Consider the following 21,446-nt stretch of genomic DNA (forward strand, 5'->3'; position numbering starts at 1 on the left):
TAGAAACTATATTGCACAATAATTAAAAACTACACACATACTACCGGGCACCATGACTACCACCTGCAACTTCTCTAGAGGTGCCATAGCCTCAGAACAGCTCCAAGACGCCCAACACAAAGGCTGTAGGTCTCAGGGAAAACCATATTTCCAGGCATGGACGGTCACCTAACACAGGGAGCAAAGATTCAAGTTACAAGCTACAAGCTAGCAGCCAGCCACACAAAAGTCACTCTCCACCTGAATGCTATACATACACACAGCACATCAGGTCCTATTCGTCAAGAGTCAAATGCCGATTGCACATTTTGAACCCTCAACCAAAAATCGATGAACCTTTTAGATGCAAAGTGTGCCTTTTACCTGTGAACAGTGGCTTTGCGGAGGTCTGCTTCTGGCAGACGGATTGGACCTCCTAAAGTAAATAGTTTGCGTAGTCCAGGAGTGTACAGCCAGTGCTTTGCGTGGGGTGAGAAAGCAGGGGGGAGGGGTAAGCTGTAACAAGGATGTGTGGTCTTAAGTGTCCCCAGCACGGGACAATACAAAGTAAAGTGGCTTTCGTCTTGTCAGGTTAGTTTTTTTTTTACTGTCTCGTGCTGGGGATTTGAACCTGCGCATCACACAGTGCAATTTCATAGGGGCTAAATGTATTTTGATTTCATACAATAGACTGCCTGACACAAAGCCTGTAACCAGATGTGTCAAGCAGTCTATTGAGTGAAACAAAAAGAAAAGCAGCATCTCCTGAATAGCACAGTGAGCTGTGACACTTCCTTGTCACGGGTAGGGCTGGTTCGAATCCCCAGCACGGGACAACTAAAATAACCAAAAAAAGTGTCTTTCCTCGTCGTCGTCGGGTTGCTGGTGGGTGCACTGGCAACGCCCCTGCTCCATCAAAGTTGCGGCATCCCTTTGTACAGCCTTGCCGCCACATCTCCCAAAAGCATGCAATTACCGCCACATGTCATGTATTGGTGGGCTATGCTGAAGGAGACATATATAGAAATCTTTACAAGTGTGCATTGTAAATCCATATAATCGCGTTTGCCCCATCTAATTCATATATTAAATTCTAATCCATATATCAATTACTGATGATGCGGGGTGTCAGGAAAGGCTGGCATCTATGGAATTCTATTCATCAGAGGCTGAAGTTGGGGGCAAAGGGGTTCAAAGAAAGCAGCGCGGACTGAATGGCCTAATGTGACCACAATTGCCTAACCCTTAACCCCGCCCTGTCACCCCAAGCGAGAATTTCTAATAACCTTAAAAAGCAACTCCCCATTTACAGAAGCGGACGTGAGGTTGACTAAGAGTCGCCCAAAACAGGCGCTGCGCAACTTCCTGCACGTGGCAAATGGCGGGTGCAGCGCGTGTCAACTGAAGGAACATAGGGGCGAAGGCGGGGGCGCGTGGACATCCTGCAAATGGGGGTGGGGTGGGGGGGCAGACGGAGGAGTGGAGCTGCCCGCTTACAGTCAGCAGGAGTGACCCACTCAGCAGTTGCACCCCAAACTCCTTGCCACAAGCAGCCTTACAGCTGCAACCAAGAACGTGTGCACAGAGGCGTGCACACGGCCATCTCTGGGGTCTCTAGGACAAGTAGCAGTGAGGGCGATTAAAGGAACGATTTCACGAGACTCCCTCGTGAACGGGAAGCAGGCCCCTCGTGCTGCGGCCTGCTCCAGTGTACGAAGGCCCACCTTGCTTCCGGTGCCATGCCAGGGCCACATTGCAGGCGGACCCCTGTACAGAGCCATCACATGTTTTCTCCAGCGAGACTCCAGGGTAGCAATGTCCACCCACCCACCTTATTGAGACACGCCAGATGGCTGTATACTGGTAAAGGAGAACTTGGGCGAATGTACCTAACTCGCCTGAGCAACGTTTCCCTTCGCATAACTTTACACGCATTTTAACACACGCCACCCCTAAAAAGCTTTCTCGAAAGCGTCCAAAATAATATAAAGTACCGAGTTTTCATTAAACACACACCCAGATCTTAAGCAACGCAGTGCTGTAAAACAAGGCTAACAGCCAGGGCTCTGGGCACCAGTACTCTTACTTCAAAAATACTCTACTTCAAAATCTATTTTTTTTCAGTTAGCAATAACATGTCTAACAGGGTATTTACATTAAACAAGTAAAAATATAAAATGCTTACATTTTGTCGTTTACTACTTGTACGTTACTATTTTGTGTGCGTCAAGTATCTTATCTGAGGATTAAAAGTGGCTGGTATGTAGGGTGACCAGACGTCCGGGTTTTCCGGGACAGTCCGGCGAAATCACCCTCCGTCCCAGGGTCCGGGGAGTTTTTTCATTTTTGAAACCCTGTCTGGGGTTTGCATGTTTGGGGGGCTACGGTAATTAGAACCGTAATTATTGTTCACAACACTTTCAGAATGTTGAAGTTGGAGGATTGGCTCGAACCCCCACCCTCTCAGGTACAAGTCAGAACACTTACTGACTGTGCCACAGAGACTGGCACGGAAGGTGTTGTACAGCAGGCCATGTAATATCAATTAGAGCTAACGCTCGTTTTTAATTAACATGCCCGATGACAGTTTATAGGAAGGAGAAAGTGCTGGAAATATGGTTGGGGAGGGGCGGTAATTGGTGGGCTGCGATGGGGTATTCCCTCTTTTATGTTGTTGGCCGTCCCGGTTTTTTGTTTTGAAAATCTGGTCACCCTCCTGGTATGGCGCTTATCCGCAAGGCTGGAAACAGCAATCATGTGGATACAATTAGAAATTCTATAACCCACCCTCCCCCCTACGAAAACAACAGATCATTTGGATATTGTAGAGCACTCGAATCTGCATTCTTCCTGCTTCTTAGGCCCATATTCTCATCAAGGTGTTAAGTACTGAAAAGGACGTTAAAAGGGTTAACAACCTCTCGGTACTTAAGACCTATTCTGAAGGTGACACATTCTTCCATAACGAATATATCGTTATTTTACAAAAATGCTGCCGAGATTGGATTGCGTCCCGTTACAACTAAAAACAGGAGCAATCTACACAGTGCACTGCCGTGCTCTACGAGGACGCCCAGGCCCACCTGAGAATACTAGTGGAGCCTGGGCGTCCTCTTTTGGTGCAGTGAATCGTGCTGTTTAGCACCTTCACTGCACCACGTTCAGAATAGGGGCCTTAGTACCCAGTTTATCAACCGAGGAAAAATCAAGGGTCCAGTCACTAAGCAGCTCCTTCCACATGTACGCCAACGTTGAATGCAAAAGTAGTATCAGAACTTGGCCTCCAAGAAACAGCCGGATGATGGATACTGGGGGGACGCCTTTACTTTTGCTAGCTTGCTCTGTTGCAAAGAGGCCATGGCCCCAATGTCCCATATCGAGTCCCCGCTGCCAAGACGCCCACCCATTCACATCCCGGGGACTCCATCCCTTCAAGGCAGGGTATTTACAAGTCGCAAAGCCTCATCACACCCCACACAGAATGTGTGATTGCGTGTGGAGTCTGAGAACGTGGACCTGATGGAGAGGTCGACCTTCAGTCACGGTGTCTGATCATAAGGCCCTTGCTAGGCTCTGCTCTGCAGTAACAAGAGAAGATATGGTACAACCAAAGAACATTGGATTACAATCCTTCCAGCTTGGTTATCGTGGCCCATTGGCACAAACAAAAACAGCAGAAGAAAGACAAGAACGCAACTTCTGGCTTCCAGTAGGACAGCGATTGGCAACCAGTGGCTCTCCAAATGTTTTGGACTACAGCTCACCATTGACTATCCTGGCTGGGGCTGAATGGCGATGTAGTGCAAAAGAGAGAGCAGATGATGGATGTGAAAAGATGCAGCCTTTTCCATAACATGGGTATTTGTAGAGTGCGCATTCAGACACAGAGTGGCATCTTGCTGCTATTGACAGATAACAGATGTTTATTGTTACCCAACACATGGTAGACTTGTCCTTGGCTTTAAGCCCAGGGATCGTATCTCTCCAGACTGAAATCTCTGCACTGGCTCCCTGTGGCAGCGATGATTAATTCAAAACCCTCTGCATCGTCCACAAGGCCTTGAAGGGGGGCTTGGGGCCTCAATACCATCAACTCTCTCTTCCTAAAAATCTTCCTTCTCAAAGTCTTCGCTCATCCAGCTCCAACTCCCACAGGGTCAGTCGCTTCTCCAAGCAACGCGTTGGTGGTAGATCTCTTTCATCTGCTGGGGCCTCCCTCTGGAACAGCCTCCCTGCAACTTGAGAAGAACCATCTCCGGTTCCGGAAGCACCTCAAGACCTTCCTCTTTGCTTCGGCTTTCTCTCCCCCTCCCCCTGCTGATCGTCTGGCTGAAACTGCACTGGTCACCTGGCTACCCTCCGACCGCGGGCCCAGGACCCCTAACTGCCAGTTGCACACCTGCAAGGCCCCCTGGCAACCCTTGCACTCTGGGACTGTTCTGTATCCCTACAGGCCCCACCAGCACTGGTCACCTGGCTACCCTCGGAGCGCGGGCCCAGGCCCCCTCCCCAGCCAGCTGCACGCCTGCACGGCCCCCTGGCAAGCCTTGCACTATGGGATTGTTCTGTATCCCTACAGGCCCCACCAGCACTGGTCACCTGGCTACCCTCGGAGCGCGGGCCCAGGCCCCCTCCCCAGCCAGCTGCACGCCTGCACGGCCCCCTGGCAAGCCTTGCACTATGGGATTGTTCTGTATCCCTACAGGCCCCACCAGCACTGGTCACCTGGCTACTCTCCGACCGCGGGCCCAGGTCCCCTAACCGCCAGCTGCACACCTGCACGGCCCCCTGGCAAGCCTTGCACTCTGGGACTGTTCTGTATCCCTGCAGGCCCCACCAGCACTGGTCACCTGATGTCTCCCCTTATCCTTGCCACCAGCTGGCCGCACTATTTATTATCTTTGTTCATCTTTATTTTTTACGGTTCTCTTATGTACTGCACTGCCCCCTCCCCTCCCCTGCACTTGCGCAATCTCAATGTCACTGGGCCTAGTAAGATCGCTGTCTTCCCTCTGTTCCCCCTCCCTTGCCTCGTCACCCTTGAAACACTGCTGTATAGACGCATTATAACTGCCATATCATATCATGGTACTCATTTTATCAGCTTCGGAAGTACAAAGGACTGAGTGGACCTGCCGGGATTCGAAACAGTAACCATGAGGTCAAAAACGTGCCCCTTTACTGGATGCATTGGTCCACCGAGCCACAGACCCGGCTGAACCTGGCACTAGAACATCTCATGCTCAGGTTGCAGTTTGCCTGTGACACACTGACAGTGCAGTGCAGGAGAACCCAGTCACTCAACAGGATTTTGGGCCCAATCCTTAGATCACGTTTGCAGCGCCCATAAAAGGTGCTGTGCAAATGTGGGCGCCGCTACAAGTCCAATTCTGGATACATATTTTGCAAAGAAACCCCATTAGGAGAATACTGCAGGCGTGGCTCCCGTGGCAGTTGCCAGAAATGTACATGGATACACCAGGAAGGGCCATCTTAGTCCTGAGCTATGACAGGGACCTTACCTACTACCCACTACAGTAGCGATAGCAATATCGTGCCGATGCACGGTTATGCCCCCTGCTCCATTTGGTCAGTTTCTCCCTCATTTTCTTTTTTCTATCAACAAAAACGACATAACTTCTGCAGAGCCTTAAAAGCCACTATATGCATAAGTAAAAGCGGCTGCCACCGACAGCCTGCAGAAAATCGTGAGCACTGAAAAGCAAGTGCCACAAATGGGCCATACCCGACCCCATAGCGAACAAGCAGAGCCTTATACGCCTCAAGAGCCAAATAACCCGACACTGCATCAACCTGCCCGGTGGCATCGACAGGCGGGAGCCACACACCGGTGCAAAACCTGGAGACTGACAAAGTACCATGCAAACAGTGCAGGCCGTGAAACCACGCAGAGCCCCGAGGAAACTGCAAAGTACCATGCATGCAAGCAGAACAGTGCAGGCCGTGAAACCACGCAAAGCCCCCGAGGAAACTGCAAAGTACCATGCATGCAAGTAGAACAGGGCAGGCCGTGAAACCACGCAGAGCCCCGAGGAAACCGCAAAGTACCATGCATGCAAGCAGAACAGTGCAGGCCGTGAAACCACGCAAAGCCCCCGAGGAAACTGCAAAGTACCATGCATGCAAGCAAAGCCCTGAGGAAACTGCAGAGTACCATGCATGCAAGCATAACAGTGCAGGCCGTGAAACCACGCAGAGCCCCGAGGAAACTGCAAAGTACAATGCATGCAAGCAGAACAGTGCAGGCCGTGAAACCACGCAAAGCCCCCGAGGAAACTGCAAAGTACCATGCATGCAAGCAGAACAGTGCAGGCCGTGAAACCACGCAAAGCCCCCGAGGAAACTGCAAAGTACAATGCATGCAAGTAGAACAGTGCAGGCCGTGAAACCAGGCAAAGCCCTGAGGAAAGTGCAACAGCTGGGAAGAGGGCACCCTCAGGACAAGACACTGATACAGAATTTACTCCCTCCCCCCTGGCTCACAACCTGGTCAGAATGTCAGTAAAACTCACCCCATTCTAAGAAGCTCACCACTTCCCGATCATTTCTGATTTCTTATCCATTGTACGTTCTTTTGAGATCAAAAGAACAGTGTTCCTCCCTGTGTATAAAGGAATCCACGCCACTATTGCTGGGTTGGAACTACAAGACAGTGCAGAAGAGGCTGTATTGAGGTGGTGCGGCAACACCACAGGAAGGAAGCATGGCCAGACAGCGCAAATGTGCACCAAGTAGGGGAGGACTGCCACCTTTGGCACTCTAGATGTTCAGACTACAACCCTCAGCAGAATCAATGGGAAGGGATCATGGGCGTTGTAGTCCAAAACATCTTGAAAGCCACAGGCTAAAGACACCCCCATATAAGAGGATGCCCCAAGAGGCTGTGGGGGAGCATGACATCATTTTAGAACCCATTTACATACCATGTAAGAAGAAAGCAATGGCGGGAAGCAGAGACTGAAATGAGGCCAATCCTAGAGATGCATCTGTCGGCACACCCATTCAATCCCTTGCTTAAATCCATGAGAAGCAGGAGACACCATTCTTTATGCAGCATTAACATGAGCAAGAAAGGGCCCTTGGAGGAACAGCAAGGGATTCTCCGAGGTTCCATGAAGACTGGCAGAACGGGGTCAGCATCACAGAAGCGGAATCCCAAGGGGTTTCCTTTCAGCGAGCTCAGGAGACAGACAATGGTGAGAACTGGCACAAGGCGGTGGCCAAATCTGGGTCAGAAAAAAGCCATTCCCTGGAGCGTGCCCCTACCCACTCACCCAGAGGACGCAGCGTGGTCGGGTTTCAGCCGAAAGAGCCGCTGCCATTGTACCACACTGGCCGGTAGGCACCAAGGGGCATGTAAAGCACTCTGTTCCCATGCCCGAGGCGCTGACCCCACAGGAATGGGAAAAACCACCGCTGCGGCAGTGCCACTCACTCCAGCTGTCCCAGACCGTGGCGTGGACAGCAGTAGCCCCACAGATTATCCCGTCACTCATCAAAGCTTGAGCGAATGACCATTCAGCTACCGTAATCAGGTCTCCTGGAGGTGCTCGCTGGGCATCAGGTGGTGCCCCTAAACCAAAGGGTCTTGCAGATCATCTAACAGACCAGCTCCTGAGGGAACCCTAGATGAGCGTGGCAGCTTCCAGAAGCCATTGCCTCAACAGGTCACCTGCTGCCCAAAAACATCTAACACGTTCTGTGTGCAATATGTACAAAGGAGCGTTAGGACGCAGCTAAGAACCATTGAAAGCATGACAGGTCATAACGAGCGCAGCTTGCACTGGGCAACAGAAGAGTTGCAGCAGCAAGCCATGTAGCCGTTCCGCCCCCTCCTCGGCAGCTTCTGCCCTATGCCCGAGGCCCGACAGCCAAAGCCCCCCCTTAAGCTTCTGCTCAACAGCGTTTCGTTTGGATCCCTGTGGGGGTACACAAAAGCAGGAGGTAGTCCTCCTCGATCCATTCGCCCACACATCTCCAGTCAGTCATGAGTACTGTATATGTATATATTCAAACCTTAGAATATACAAAGCACACTTCTTACATTAAAACAATGTACAAACGAACAGGCATGAAATCCTCCACTAACATTTTTTTGAAACCCCTCTCTTTTTCCGTAGTCTGCGGCTGCGCTCGCATTGCAGAGGCCGCTGGAGCCAACATGTGTAATGGGTAAATACATTTGCAGATGTTTCTCCGAGAGCTTCACCAATGGGAACAGTCAACAGAGCAAGGAACACATCTGAGTCACCCAGAGGAGAGTCCTGATCCGTCATCAGGACGACGTTCCATCCCACGCAGGCATGGGCGTGGTCTAGATGCACCAGCGCTCACAATACAGATGTGATAAGCAGGCACCAGAGCCAGCTCTGGGATTCTGGGATGCCCCCCCCCCCCCCGCCTGAGTAAGCTGCAGCTACCTCCGGCAAACTAGGAGATGGCAGACAGAATGACAGAAGATTAACCTTCCCATGAGATGCCAACCGTAGCTTTTGTCCATTCTATAGGCCTCACCACGAGTTCGGCTGCATCTCAGCTGTAATAGCGTTAGCACCCGGTCCGGTGGTATCACAGGTTAGGCGGCAACTGTTAATCCCCATTGGGTGAATTTTCAACAGCGCAATTGCCGTGCAGTAATACCGCCGGACGGTCATTTGCAGGGATTTTTTTTGGGCGAATTTACCCCCAGCTCAGCGCTGGATGTAAATAAGCCAGACTCGTGATAGGGCCAGCCTTAAATGCGGTGGTAATACCGTTATCGCCACATTTAACAGCTACCGCCCAACTCGTGATGATGCCCTATGTGGCCAATATGCTTTACACCTCCGTTTGACTAGTTATAAGACACCTTTATATACATCCCAAACACACAGAGTTGCTATCGCAAAAGGTAGGATTGTGTGGCGCCATAGGCCTGGTGAGTCAGAAATGGCTTCTAGTAGCTGTGGAGCCAAGCGAACCAGGCTCTATTAGGCTACACGTCAGAGTGCAATAGTGCCCAGCAATTTCAAGCCTGTACATCAGAACACGGCATGTTTACATCACCACCATCCAGCCAGCCAGCACTGCAATTACCAGCAAGAGACAGTAACCACATCATTAGAAAAGGAAATCCTGCCCATGCCCAGCTACATTCTCCAGTACCCACTAAGGTTAGGTCTCAATAAACACACCAACCTCAGAAGCCCTCAACAAAAACGTGTCGTTCGCTCTCACCAGGGCCGCGCTGACAATAAACCACAGTCTGCTCGTCCGAATGGGACAAGAGAATACGGAATACCGGTGAAATACCTCTGCACTCTATCACCACCAGCGGCTTAAGGCCCCTACACCATCAGCAGTGGAAAGGGCCAAAGGAATGGGCGAAATGTGTCACAAGGCATGAGGATCAGTGTATTGGGTGGGTGGAGGCCTCTTCCATGTCAGTCACCCGGATTTGGTAACATTAGAATAGGCAAAGCTATTCAGAACATAAATCAGTAGGTGCATTGGTACAGTACACAGTCACCCCTACAGGGTATCTTGACGCAATTGACAGAGGTTTAACGTTACCAAACATCAATGGTGCTCATTCTATCGACCTTTGAAGGATGAACGGTTTGGAGGACCTACCGAGATTCAAGCTTGCAAACATGAAGACAAAAACACAGATCACTTTAATGTATGCTTCAGGTCAGTAAGCCACAGTCCCCGGACGGTGGTAAGGAAGCAGGGTTCATACGTGGCACGATCAAGCACCAACAATGGGAATAGAAGAAAGACTAGGATTCCAAATGAGGGAAGTCATGCTGCTGAACGGGTGCGCTGGTAATGGTGCCCTTTCATCTGACCAAGTACCTGCGAGAGAACTGGTGAGGAATAGGGTCTTTGACTAAAGACACCTAGAAATAAGCATTGGAAAACCCAACTGGCATTTTTGTAGGCCCGGGAGCTTAACATTTCCTGGCACTGTCATAATGCTACTACCTGGCCATACATTTGAATTTTATATTTATTTGAAGAACAGGGATGTCAACTTCGATAAGAAATTACTTGCTATTATAACATGTACAGATGAACGAGGCATTCCCACGAAGGGGGTCTGTACAATAGCACAAAGATGAGGACAAGTTGTAAGCCAGTTTGTGATGGTGCAGAAAAATATCAGGGAAAACTGCTGACTTAAAGGTAACATTAATCTAAGGGGGGGGAAAGCGCTTCAAACTAAACAGTACCATTTAAATATACAAAATTACATTAGTAAGGCGTCACTGGAGGGGGTCATGTATGGAGGATGGAGGGGGGTTGGTGGGTTGAGGCCAGGACAAAGCTCCCTCTTTTGAAAGTTAAGTGATGCTTCAGCCGAGCTTTGAAGGGATCCATAGTTTGGCGGACTGCTTGCAATGGGCAGTGGGTTCCAGCGGAGCGTGGCAAGTAGGGAGGAAGAGCAGAAGTGGGAAGATGCACAGGGGGAGTATGGAACGGTGAGGTTGACAGTGTGGCTAGGAGGGAACGCGATGGTGAGTAGATACAAATCAGACTGGAGGAGCAAGACCATGGATAGCTTTGTAGACTAGAAGTGGATAGCTTTGTAGACTAGAAGGAACTTGAAATGGGAGCGGATGCGCATGGAGAGCCAGCCAGCAAGGTGTCTGTAGGTAGAAGAGGTGCAGGGGGCGAGTTCTGGGACAGTTTAAGAGAGTTCAGTTAGCAACGTTGAGGATTTTGTCTAGAGACAAGGGATGAGTAGAGAGGAAGAAGGCCAAGGAGTAGGCTTGAGCAGTAGTCAAGTTTAATGAGCACTGGAGTGGATAGAGTTTTAGTAGAGTGGTTATGCTCATAAGATGCCAACAACTGGAAAATGATGCTAGTACTTGGGCATATGACAGCAGTGCCTGATAAATGCCCAGGCATGCGCCAAAATGGTTGCTTTGCGAACAGAGCACTTGTTTTTAACGGACATTCAATGAATGGAGTGACATGCCGCGACAAATCAAGAGGCTGAAGGCAAACATGGTTAAGACGGTTTCAGCATTTTCTCCACGAACTTTAAATGTTAAAATAGTCCTTATTCCAGAGGAGTAGACAGGTTAGGACCCAAAATATGGAAATGCCCACTCAGCAGCCAGCAAAGTGCGGGAATTTACAGAAGTTATTGTCACTGAAGTGGGCCCAGCTACATAAGCTTCAGACCCCACTTGTTAGACAATCCTTTCTACGCCTCTGCCTTACTCCCCCTCGCCCTGTTCCAAGTCCTTTTCCCCAATGTAACCATATCATGTAGTTCTGTAACCCCTACCAAGCTGCAGTACTCCACTGCTTCCTAAAGCAAAGTTTATGCTCAATAAATACTCCAATTAAAATATAAATGGAACGCATCATACATAGTCACTGAGTTCTTGCGGTGTACAGAAGCGGCGAGGCCCCATGTATACATACATTGAGAAAAAGAGTCAAGGAATCGTTAGGATCCTGGCTAAATACTCAGCTGCCACCCAGATCATCATACAGGGGTACTGGATAGCTCAGGGGCAACGGGCTCGTCTTGGAAACAAGACAGCACAGGCTTGAAATCCGGTTCTGTGCTTACAATCTGGTATGCTAAATAAAATATAATTTGTTTTTTACTGAAGAATTGATTTATAGGGTTATGCTGTATGCTGTGGTACCTTGATGTGCATGGACTACACTCGGCAGTTTCCTTACCACCGCCTCCTTTGATTACCCCAATGTCGCCAAATGTTACTTCGGTTTTCGTGGGCATCCTGTCCCATTAGTGCCCGGGGAAACTGACACTCACAGATGTAGGAAGCCTTTATATACAACTGGTGGTCCGTATGGCAATCGTGCCCACTATGGAAGGACAGTGTTCCTTTCTATAACTGGGACATCCCGTCAGTCAGTGTGTTGTACTAAACTGAGTTCTCACCCCTCATTTAACAAACTAAATCATGGCCGATGGTGTGTTTATAATGCGCCTATACACCAGTGTTTCAAGGCACAACAAGACAAGAGGGGGAGGGGGGGGACAAAAACGAAAACGGTCCTTCTAGGCCTTGTGACATTCAGATCGTGCAAGTGCAGTAACAAGCTGTGCCGGTCAGGGCAGATGGGCCCATGAGAAAGAGTGCCGAGGGAGGCCAGGTGGACAGAGCCAGGGGAATGCAGAGAGTGCAGGGGAAGGAAGATCCACCAGCTAAGTGCGAGGTAAGGGGCTAGAAGGGCTCAAGAGTGGAGGCACAGCCAGGCTAGTCCAGGGGGAGGGGGGCAGGAGAGACCAAGTGCAGGGGTAGACGGACAAGGGGGGCCAGGTTCCCTGGAAGGAACCAGGCAGCCAGTCAAGTGGCAGACAGTGACATTAGTGGGGGAGAGGGAAGGAGGAAGAGAAAAGGAAGGTCTTGAGAAGCTTCCTGAACTTAAGGAGATCCGGCTCAAGTCAGAGGTGCAGGGAGGCCATTCCGGAGGGAGGAACCTGCGGAGGAGAGAGATCTACCCCCCCCCCACACACTCTGCTTGGAAAAGCATCTGTTCTGCAGAGACTTAGAGCCAGAATAACAGAGGCTGCAGCAGGGAGGTATTTAGGGATAGAGCTGGATGTAGCAGGGTCCCAGGCCACAGAAAGCCTTGAACTGGATCCTCGCAGCCACCAGGAGCCAGTGGAGAGATTTTAGGGCTGGAGAGATGCGTTCCCCTGGCTTTAGGCCAAGCATAAGTCTTGCAGTCCAGTTCTGGATTAGTTGAAGGGGGCAAAAGGGAAGAGTTAGGCAGACTGAGGAAGAGGCTATTGCAGTTATCCAGCCTGGAGAGGACCAGAGCTCTGGAGACATTGAGTTTCTGGGGAAATGTGAGGAAAGGCGGAATGCCTCCAAGGAGGTGCAGCTGAAAGTGGGCCCTCTTGGCAAGGACCGTGATGTGAGGAGAGCGAGGAGTCGAAGAGGACACTAAGATTTTTTGCCTCCCAGGAGGATGAGGGGAGGGGGCCCATGGAGGGAGCAGGGGTCCCATTGAGAAGGATCTCTGTGTTATTGGAATTAAGGCAGAGATCGTTAGCAGTGCACCATGCCTGAATAGCAGACAGGCAGTCAGGAAAGAGAGGAAGAGGAGACAATTAGGAGAATGGGAAAATACCCTCCCCCAGTCTCATCCAGACCATGGCCTAGGGGATCAAGGCCCAAGCACCCCCCACTAGAGGAGTTCCAACAATTCCCTTGCTTACTGGATGACAAAGTATCCTGCTTCAAAAGCATACACATACGAGGAGCATGCCCACTAGCACGCCCTGGTCAGGCTGACGCCTGCGCCATGGACCAGCTCGATTAGACAGCAACCACGAAAATCATCATCGTTAGAGATGCCATGACGACATAGCCAACAGACAAGAATACACGTGCCACCATGCACATCGGTCACTCACACACCAACCCACACGAAGAATATACTCAGTACTATGACATAGCGGACTGACATACCCACGGACATGCATCGTTGTTATTTTTCACATAGGCCTTCTACAGCACCGCAGAAACGCGAGACGCCTGAGGAGCTCGTGTATATGCTTGCTGATGCTTTCTCGCTACCTATCCCTATGAAGACGCCACCATGTATACCTAATGCTGCGTATGACACTGTCACCCTGCGACTTCCATAAGTATGGATTATGTACCGCCACCCACGAACTAGGCCGCAAGCAAGAGTCCCCAGGCAGGAGCCTCGCAAACGAAAATCCTCCCAGAACGAAAATGCAAGTGCTGACCATGCAGAACGAGCCCCCCCCCCAACGAGAGCTCATAGCCAAGGCCACGATGTTGCAACCCACATGCCGCGCTCCCAGCGCCAAGGTTATACCTGCCGGTGCCAAGCCATCAGAGCCGAAAAATACAAATCTAATGCTCACAATTCTGCTCCAGCTACGGTCTCCCCACACGTGACTAAGCCGAACTGACAAGATGCCAAGCTCACGAGACGTAAAATTGCCAGGGTCCCACGTCTGGGACACAGTTTGCAACAACGAAGCGGCAAGTTGGTCACCTACAGCGATGGGCAAGACCTGCTCACCAGCCCATAAGCAGACCTGTCCATTGTCCGCCACAAATACATAGTTGCACATTGTTGCTAATGTCGGGTGAACCGCGAGCTGGGAACCGCGATGGTCCCAGGCGTGGGGGCTCGCGGGAGAACCAATCAGAATACAGGGGGCTCATCACTGACGCCATTACTCTTAGCCAATCACCAAGGGTCCCCTTGTAACAATTCCGATGTAGCAACTGTTAGGGACAGCCCAAGTGTACCACCTGACACATCCTTATCCACTAACATTTCCTCACATAGGGTAACTATAATAACACTACCACTCAGGGAACCAACCTGAAGTGTCGATAGGTTGTGTGATGATTATCCCAGGTGATGCAAGTAGCGCGTCATACTACTGTAAAAAGGGCCTGCGAGCCCTACTAACGACGAGAGTCTCACCAGATGCATACGAGCTGAGAACTATCCCTGCCGTTACTATAATAAACGGCAGTAATTACTTTGCTCCTTGTGTGTCTCATTTACTCCTTTTGGGACGCGGGAGGAGTTGGGGCCTCCCCAGCCCCAGAGGTCTGCGGACGGCTCTGCCGGCCCCCGGGAAATCACCCCGACAAGACAGCAGCTTAAAAGGACAGCTGCAAGTCATCCGCAGGACACTGGAAGTGATGAGAGAAGGTGGAGATCAAATGGGATAGGTAGATGTTGAAAAGCCAAGGCTGGAGGATAGAGCCCAGAGGGACACCACAGGTGGAGAGTGAGATGGAGGAGAGAAAAGGGCGCAGTTGAACCTGAGGTCGGTCGGTCTAAGAGGAAGGAGGTCAACCAGTTCAGAACTAGGTTTATGATGCAAGGGTATCACGTAGCCAATTTGAAAGGGTGGCATGATTGACTGTATCATACACAGAGGAAAGGTGAAGAAGGATGAGAGCGGAGTGGGAGTTGGAATCGAGGTTAGAGAGCAAGTCTTCATGGGTGTTCAGGAGTACAGTTTCTGTGCTTCTGGCAGCTCTGAAGCCAGACTGGCGGTCGTAGAAACAACCAAAAGATTCTGTGTGGTGGATAGGCTGGGAGATGGACAGCTTCTCCAAGAGCTTGTCCAGGAAGGGTGTAATGGAAATAGGGTGGTAGTTAGCCAGACAGGAAGCGTCGGAAGAAGGCTTTTTGATGAGTGTGCACCAGGGAGTGCAGGGAAGGATCAAGTGGCAAAGGAGTGATGCAGAAATCAGCCGAAGCAAGGGAGACAATGTTGTGCTCGATAGTTCTGGAGGAGCAAGGGAACACCTGTTTGGATGAGACTTTCATAGAGCAGACTTGTCTAGAAACGGAATCAGGTGTTATGGGAGAGAAAGAGGAGAGTAGGAGGGAAGGGAAAAGGGGGGCCAAGGGAGGTCTGATAGCAGTTGAGGGAGAAGGGTGTGGAGAAGTTTTAGAAATGAAGTGATAGACCAGAGAAGTGCACAGGGCCAGGGCAGGCAGAGGAGAATTGGAGACAGGTGTAGGTTTGGTGAGTTCCTTGCAGCTTTTGAACATTTCAGCCATGTTAGTGGCCGCAGAGATGCAGGCTTGGATATAGGCCCTCTTCTTCAAGCAGATGGAGAGTCTGTATTGCCTTTGGAGGAGGTGGCAGGCCAGTTTGTCAGAGGAGGTGTTCGATGCCTGCCACTTCCGCTAAGCTGCTCTGCGCCTGCATTTCAGAGTGGGCCAGGTCGGAGTCATACCAGGAGTTGCGCTTGGAGGCAGGTTTCATGAGAATCCCCATGACACGGACAAGGATGTCCAGTGGAGATTTGAAGGTTAGTAAGGGCCGAGTCAGAGTGAGTCAATGACAGGAGTAGGAGGGGGAGTGAAAGCAGTGACAAAAGCGGTGGCTGACACTCACTTCATAGATCGAATGACAGATATGAAGGCTGGCAGTGCGGGCGAGGGCTTAGCAGGGACCCAGGAGGTCCAGGTGAGAGGACAAGAGAGTATGATTAGACCAGGAGAGAGGAGTAATGAGGGAGGTGGGGATGTCTGCAGAGATGAGAGCATCCAAGGTGTTTCCGGCAGAGTGCGTCAGACCGGAGGAGTCAGAGGTCGCGGAAGAACCAAAAGGCCACATCAGGGGAGTCGAGGCGTCTCTGAGGAGAAGCTTGGCGTAGGAGGCCAGGAGAGAAGAGGTGAGGTCCACCCATTCTGAGTGGAAGAGGGAGACTTGGCCAGGGGGCCTGTAGATGGTGGCCAGTCAGAGAGAGGCTAGGAGAGACAGCAAGGCTGCAGACAGTGAACGTCGTCTCAGTGAGAGCAAGGACATCTAGGTCGAGGTCTTCAAGGAGGTGGCAAATGTCACAAGTGTTTGAAAGCAGAGTGAGAGCTTTGAGAAACGGGGGAATTTGTGCTATAGGTGGGGTGTCCATGTACACTGCAAGAGGACCCACCCTATTTTACAGCCACTATCCACACTGCAAGCTGGTTCATGGGTCCTGAAGACACTTGTTGCAATCTTATTGCGGTGATAGCAGGGGATATCAGTTCAACACTAGTAGGCCCCGCACACTACTGTGCCAACTACATTCCCTTTGTCCAAGGGTACTGCAACCACGTGGCAGTGGCACTGTAGCAAAGGGGGCCATCCCTAACAGCAATCAAATTGCAATTCCTCACTTGTGGGCACCTTCTGTTTGCACAAATGGGGAAACCTGCTGCTACCCAGCACAGAGAAAAGACTTAAGTCGCAGATCTGCCACTTTTTAAAGATCCGTTTTTGAAAAAAAGCATTTCTGGGTGTGCGCATGTACGTTTCAGTGAGAGGGTGACTGTGTACAAATGCAGTGGATACAGGCATTGGACAGGGAAGGCGAGTCTGCAGCAGTATCCTAGAAGTGATAAACGGTGGCAACGTTGGCAGACACTGGGGCCACAACAACATGAAAGTAATGGCAATGTTGGCATATGCTGTGGGAGTGACATCAAAAGTGATTTACCATGGCAATGCTGGGCATATATTATGCCCATAGACATCGAAGAAATGCAAAATGCTTGTGAATACTAGCATCATTTTTCGATGTTCTCATGTGTCATAAAAGAACCAATTGGCTTTTGCAAGGGACAAACATTCAAGGAGCAAGCTAATAGTAGGCCGTATTAAAAAAGTCACTTGCCACCTCAATTCTATAAATTGTACACCATTTCATCCTCACCAATAGACAAATATCACTAGCCAAAGGCTAGGGGTAAATGCAAATGTTGCACTCTGGAATACTATACTCAGGCAAAACAGATTTGAGGCAATTGTAAAATCCCCTACACTGAAAATAGTATTCCCCAGTCATAACCACGGTGTGCCAAATCGGCCATGCGCCCTGAAACGTTTCTGCCGCTGGTATTACTTTATCTGGGGCTTACTTGTGGTGTTTGGGGTGGGTGAAGGGAGGGAGAGTTTGAGCCATACCTACCAGCTGACTCACCAGCCTATACATGCTACCCACCGAACTGGGATCACCTGCGACGTGGTCTAAGGTGCTTCAGCCTCACAACCGATCAGTCAGAGGTGAGGGTCTGGGTTATAGCTGGGGATTCCTGTGTTGGAGTCCCTCCTCTGCACACTCACTAAACCACCAGTTGACCCATGTGACACCACAGGCACTACCAGTTATGGCTTTTAAGTTGGCATTCCTGGACTAGTGCATTATTTATTTATTTGGTTTAGTTGTAAATTACAACTTTTAGTATAAAAATAGTTTTACATCTTCATGTCAAATAAAGAACATGCTACATCTGCATATCATAAATTACCAGTAAAACAAAGCGTTTATATTTCACAAACCATCGTTATTCTATGGGTTTTGTTTCATCTTTTCGCATAACACGAGTTTGTTCAAACTCCATCAATTTATTTTGAATGAATTTCGTACATCCAACTTTCTAGCTGCGAATTCTCATTTGTTACATCTTTAGAAAGGGACATCAAAATACATCAACCATATTCATGTCTATTGTACCTCCATACTGTACATCCTTTTCCTCTATTACAAAATCAGTTTGTGAAGAAAATCTATTGTAGCAAGGTTTAACGAAATATGCTGGGCATTCGTAATCATAATCTACATTGTATAGGAGTTATCGTGCGATATTCCCCCCTAGGAATTTATGAAAGTATTATTTTCGCAGAGGACCGTGCCCTACATTGTGTTATATGCGCTAGGGTTTCAGGTTCAGTTTCAAGATTGCAGAATCTACATACAGTTCCATACGCCTGATTTTTATATTGTGTAGCTAATAGCGTTCTTGTCGGCCATAAATCAAATCCCGGTCTCATTATTTGATTTCGGTATGTCTTATATGGAAATCCGGTCAGATATGGGGTTTGCTTGAACATTTTGGGACCATAAATGCATTGTTTAAAGACTTTATATTGTTTACACTTGGTCTGAGTCTTAGCCCAGTCATGATACCAAAGTTTTCTTTTGGCCCGATCAGGGTTGGGTTCTAACGTGCTTTCATTGATATCTGCTTCTCTCGTGTTCTCAGTACAGCTCTGTTGCCATGTGCTTAACGAATGGTTAGCTTTATGGTCTATGAAATTCTCAATTATTGGTATCACAGTTCGATTATTGAGGTCTTGCATGAAGCATTTTCTGTAAAGTGATATGGAGTTCTAAGATATAACCGCATTCAAAGATATCAAGCCCAACACATAGCCAGTTATCACACTAGTTAAGCTTTTAGGCGCTGGCAGTATCGCTTTCCAGAATAGACCCTCGGTCTAATCCCAATTAGGACGAGACTCAGGGCATTTAGACTGTGCACCATATGTCATTGTAGGGATGACGTTTTGTTTATAATATGTCAACAAAGGAAGGTAGGTGAGTTTTCCATATTTGGGATTAATTACTTTTGATTGTGAGTACAATGATTGTATTTTGTACTTCATTTCGGCTTTGTAGTATGTTGCAACTTTATTATCGTCGATATTTAATCCCAAATAGTTGTACTCATGTATGATATTAAGAGGAAATGTACTTATTTGCGAGGTAAAAGTAGAATTTTTATTTTTTATATTTTGAATTATTAAGATGTTAGATTTTGTAGTATTGATGCTTAGATCATTATCCACAGCAACGCTTTCTAGCGCAGTCCTTTTTCTTTGCAACCTAATAAAATGAGGTCATCAGCATATAGTAACCAGTGTTTAGGCTGATAGCCCAGTTTGGGAGGAAAAGCTATTGCTGAGGCTCTGCGTTTACAGATAATCTTTGATGTCGAAATTAAAAAGTGTGGCTGCAAGAATGCATCCTTGTTTTAGCCCACAGTGTCTCTTTATTGGGCGAGATAGTAAGCCTTGTTGGTTCATCTTGACACAAATGGAAGTGTTGGTATAAAATTGTTGTAGCATATTTCCAATATGTGGTGAGAAGCCGGCTACTTCCAGTTTCTACCATAGTAGCGATCGAGAGACCGAAATCAAACGCTTGCTTGAAGTCTACCACAGCCATATATAGAGGTTGGTTTGATGTTATGACTTTCTTTTTAAGGGCAGCTACTATAAGTAAATTAGGAGCGGTGGCCATTTCTCTAGTAAATCCTGATTGGAAGATATCTAACATGTTAGATGTTTTTAGCCATTCAGTCAAATCTCTTTTGCACAGATTTTTTCCCGGAATATCCAAAGGCGCAACTTGTCTATAATTTGTTGGTATGTTACGGTCCCTCCTCTTGAATATGGGTATTAATATGGACTGCTTCAAAGATTGTGGGATAGCACCTATGCTGCGACAATCTGAAAAATAGTAATATTTATCCAGAGGGTTTTTAATGTGCTATTAGATATACCATCAGGAGCAGGAGCTTTTGACAAGCTTAATTTATTAATTTGTAAACGAATTTCAGATATATCAAATTTTATAGATTTGCTGCATAGTTAGTAGAGGCATTCGGGGCAATCACAGATGCATCAGAAACAGGATTAGTGAAATGATTTATCCACTCCAATTCACCCACTGCATTTTCGAGGGCAATCCAGTGTCTGCGCAATCTTTAAGAAGGTTCCAGATTTGTGCGCTGGATTTTGATATTAATGCAGTGAGTATTTTTTCGTTATCTTTTTGGATCGTGAGTATTTTGGGTTGGAATAAAAAGTTCTTATAGAATGTTCGGATACCCTAGTGCTTTATTTATAATGGGGGGAATGCAGTACTACGAGTCCCATAATGCAAATTAAAAATAAATATCCAAAAGGCAATTGTGCAAGTATGACATGGGGGGGGGGCAGGGGGTCTGGACCGTCCTTAGGGTACACAGGGATTTGGAAGTTTGAGAGTGCTTGCCTGTTCTTTATAATGTTATTTCCAGCCGGTCCCTGCGTACTCACCACACGGCCAGCCGGTCCTTGGGGTAGCGCAGCCGCTCGATGCAGCCCAGCGCCGAGGGCAGCGAGTGCGCGCTGTTGCGGGCCAGCAGCGCGATCATCACCGGGGGAGCCCGCAGCGGGGACTCGGGGCTCCAACGCTCCTCCGGGAAGTAGCCGGCGGCGGCGCCGCAGAGCAGCACCAGCAGCAGCCCGGGCAGAAGAAGCGCCATGGCCGGGCACAGGCTGCAAGGCGGCCGGGGTAGCGCTCAACTCTGCCGCCGGGGCCCCGTAACTGACTGCACGGCACACCCCCGGGCTTTGCTGACCCCCGACAGCGTCAGCCTTCCTTAAAGGAAAGGCCGCGAGGCGTGCAGTGCTCACCGGCTAGCACACAGCGCGCGGGGCTTCACCTTTAACTGGCATTGCTGACAGCCGACAAGAACAGCTGTAAAAGGGCGCAGAGCCGGCCTGACACCACATCACCACAGGGCGCCTTTAAGAGCAGTTTACTGACCGCCGACAGGATATGAGAGACCGTGGATGTACATCTGGAATACTAGTGATCATTTATACAAGATAAACGATAAAGACCCCAATGTACAAAGCGATTATTAATAATATAATCACCTTTACACTAATACATAGCTGCCCAGTGGCCCATCAGCGTGATAACTGTGGCCGCTCGCTGCTGTCAAGTTTTCCATTGCCATGCATGAGAGGGCCATCTAGTTCTACATACTTGCCAACCCTACCGATTTAGGCGGTAGGATACCGCTTTTGAAGCAGTCCTACCGCCTACCGATTTTTTAACACCAAATACCGATTTTTTTTTGTAAAAAAAAAAAAAGTTTTTTTTTTTTTACATTTTTTTTTTTTTTTGCCCACGCCAGCTCGGGGGAGTCTTTCAAGGGCTCCCCTGAGCTGGCATACCGGGAGAATGCGCGGCATGCAGGCTTTTAATGTCAAAGGCACCCACGGCGGTGGGCTAAAGCGCCCCCTCCGCCGCGGGTGCCTTTGGCAAAAGGCGCCATTAGCCCCCCACCACGCCAGCTCGGGGGAGTCTTTCAAGGACTTCCCCGAGCTGGCGTAGCGGGAGAAGGCGTGGCATGCA

The 21,446-nt window shown here is 49.1% G+C and overlaps 1 protein-coding gene across 1 annotated transcript in view; it reads right to left on the minus strand.

Moving 5' to 3' along the window:
• Positions 1-20,680, minus strand: part of COLGALT1 (collagen beta(1-O)galactosyltransferase 1) — a 143,021-nt gene extending 122,341 nt beyond the window's left edge. Inside the window, exon 1 of the mRNA XM_069604006.1 lies at positions 20,357-20,680. Coding sequence (XP_069460107.1) covers positions 20,357-20,565 — 209 coding nt within the window. The 5' untranslated portion in view covers positions 20,566-20,680. The remainder of the gene's footprint in view (positions 1-20,356) is intronic.
• Between the last annotated feature and the right edge of the window lie 766 nt (positions 20,681-21,446).

This window comes from Ambystoma mexicanum, chromosome 3q, assembly GCF_040938575.1.
Source record: "Ambystoma mexicanum isolate Mex_15411 chromosome 3q, UKY_AmexF1_1, whole genome shotgun sequence".
NCBI classification, from domain to species: Eukaryota; Metazoa; Chordata; class Amphibia; order Caudata; family Ambystomatidae; genus Ambystoma; species Ambystoma mexicanum.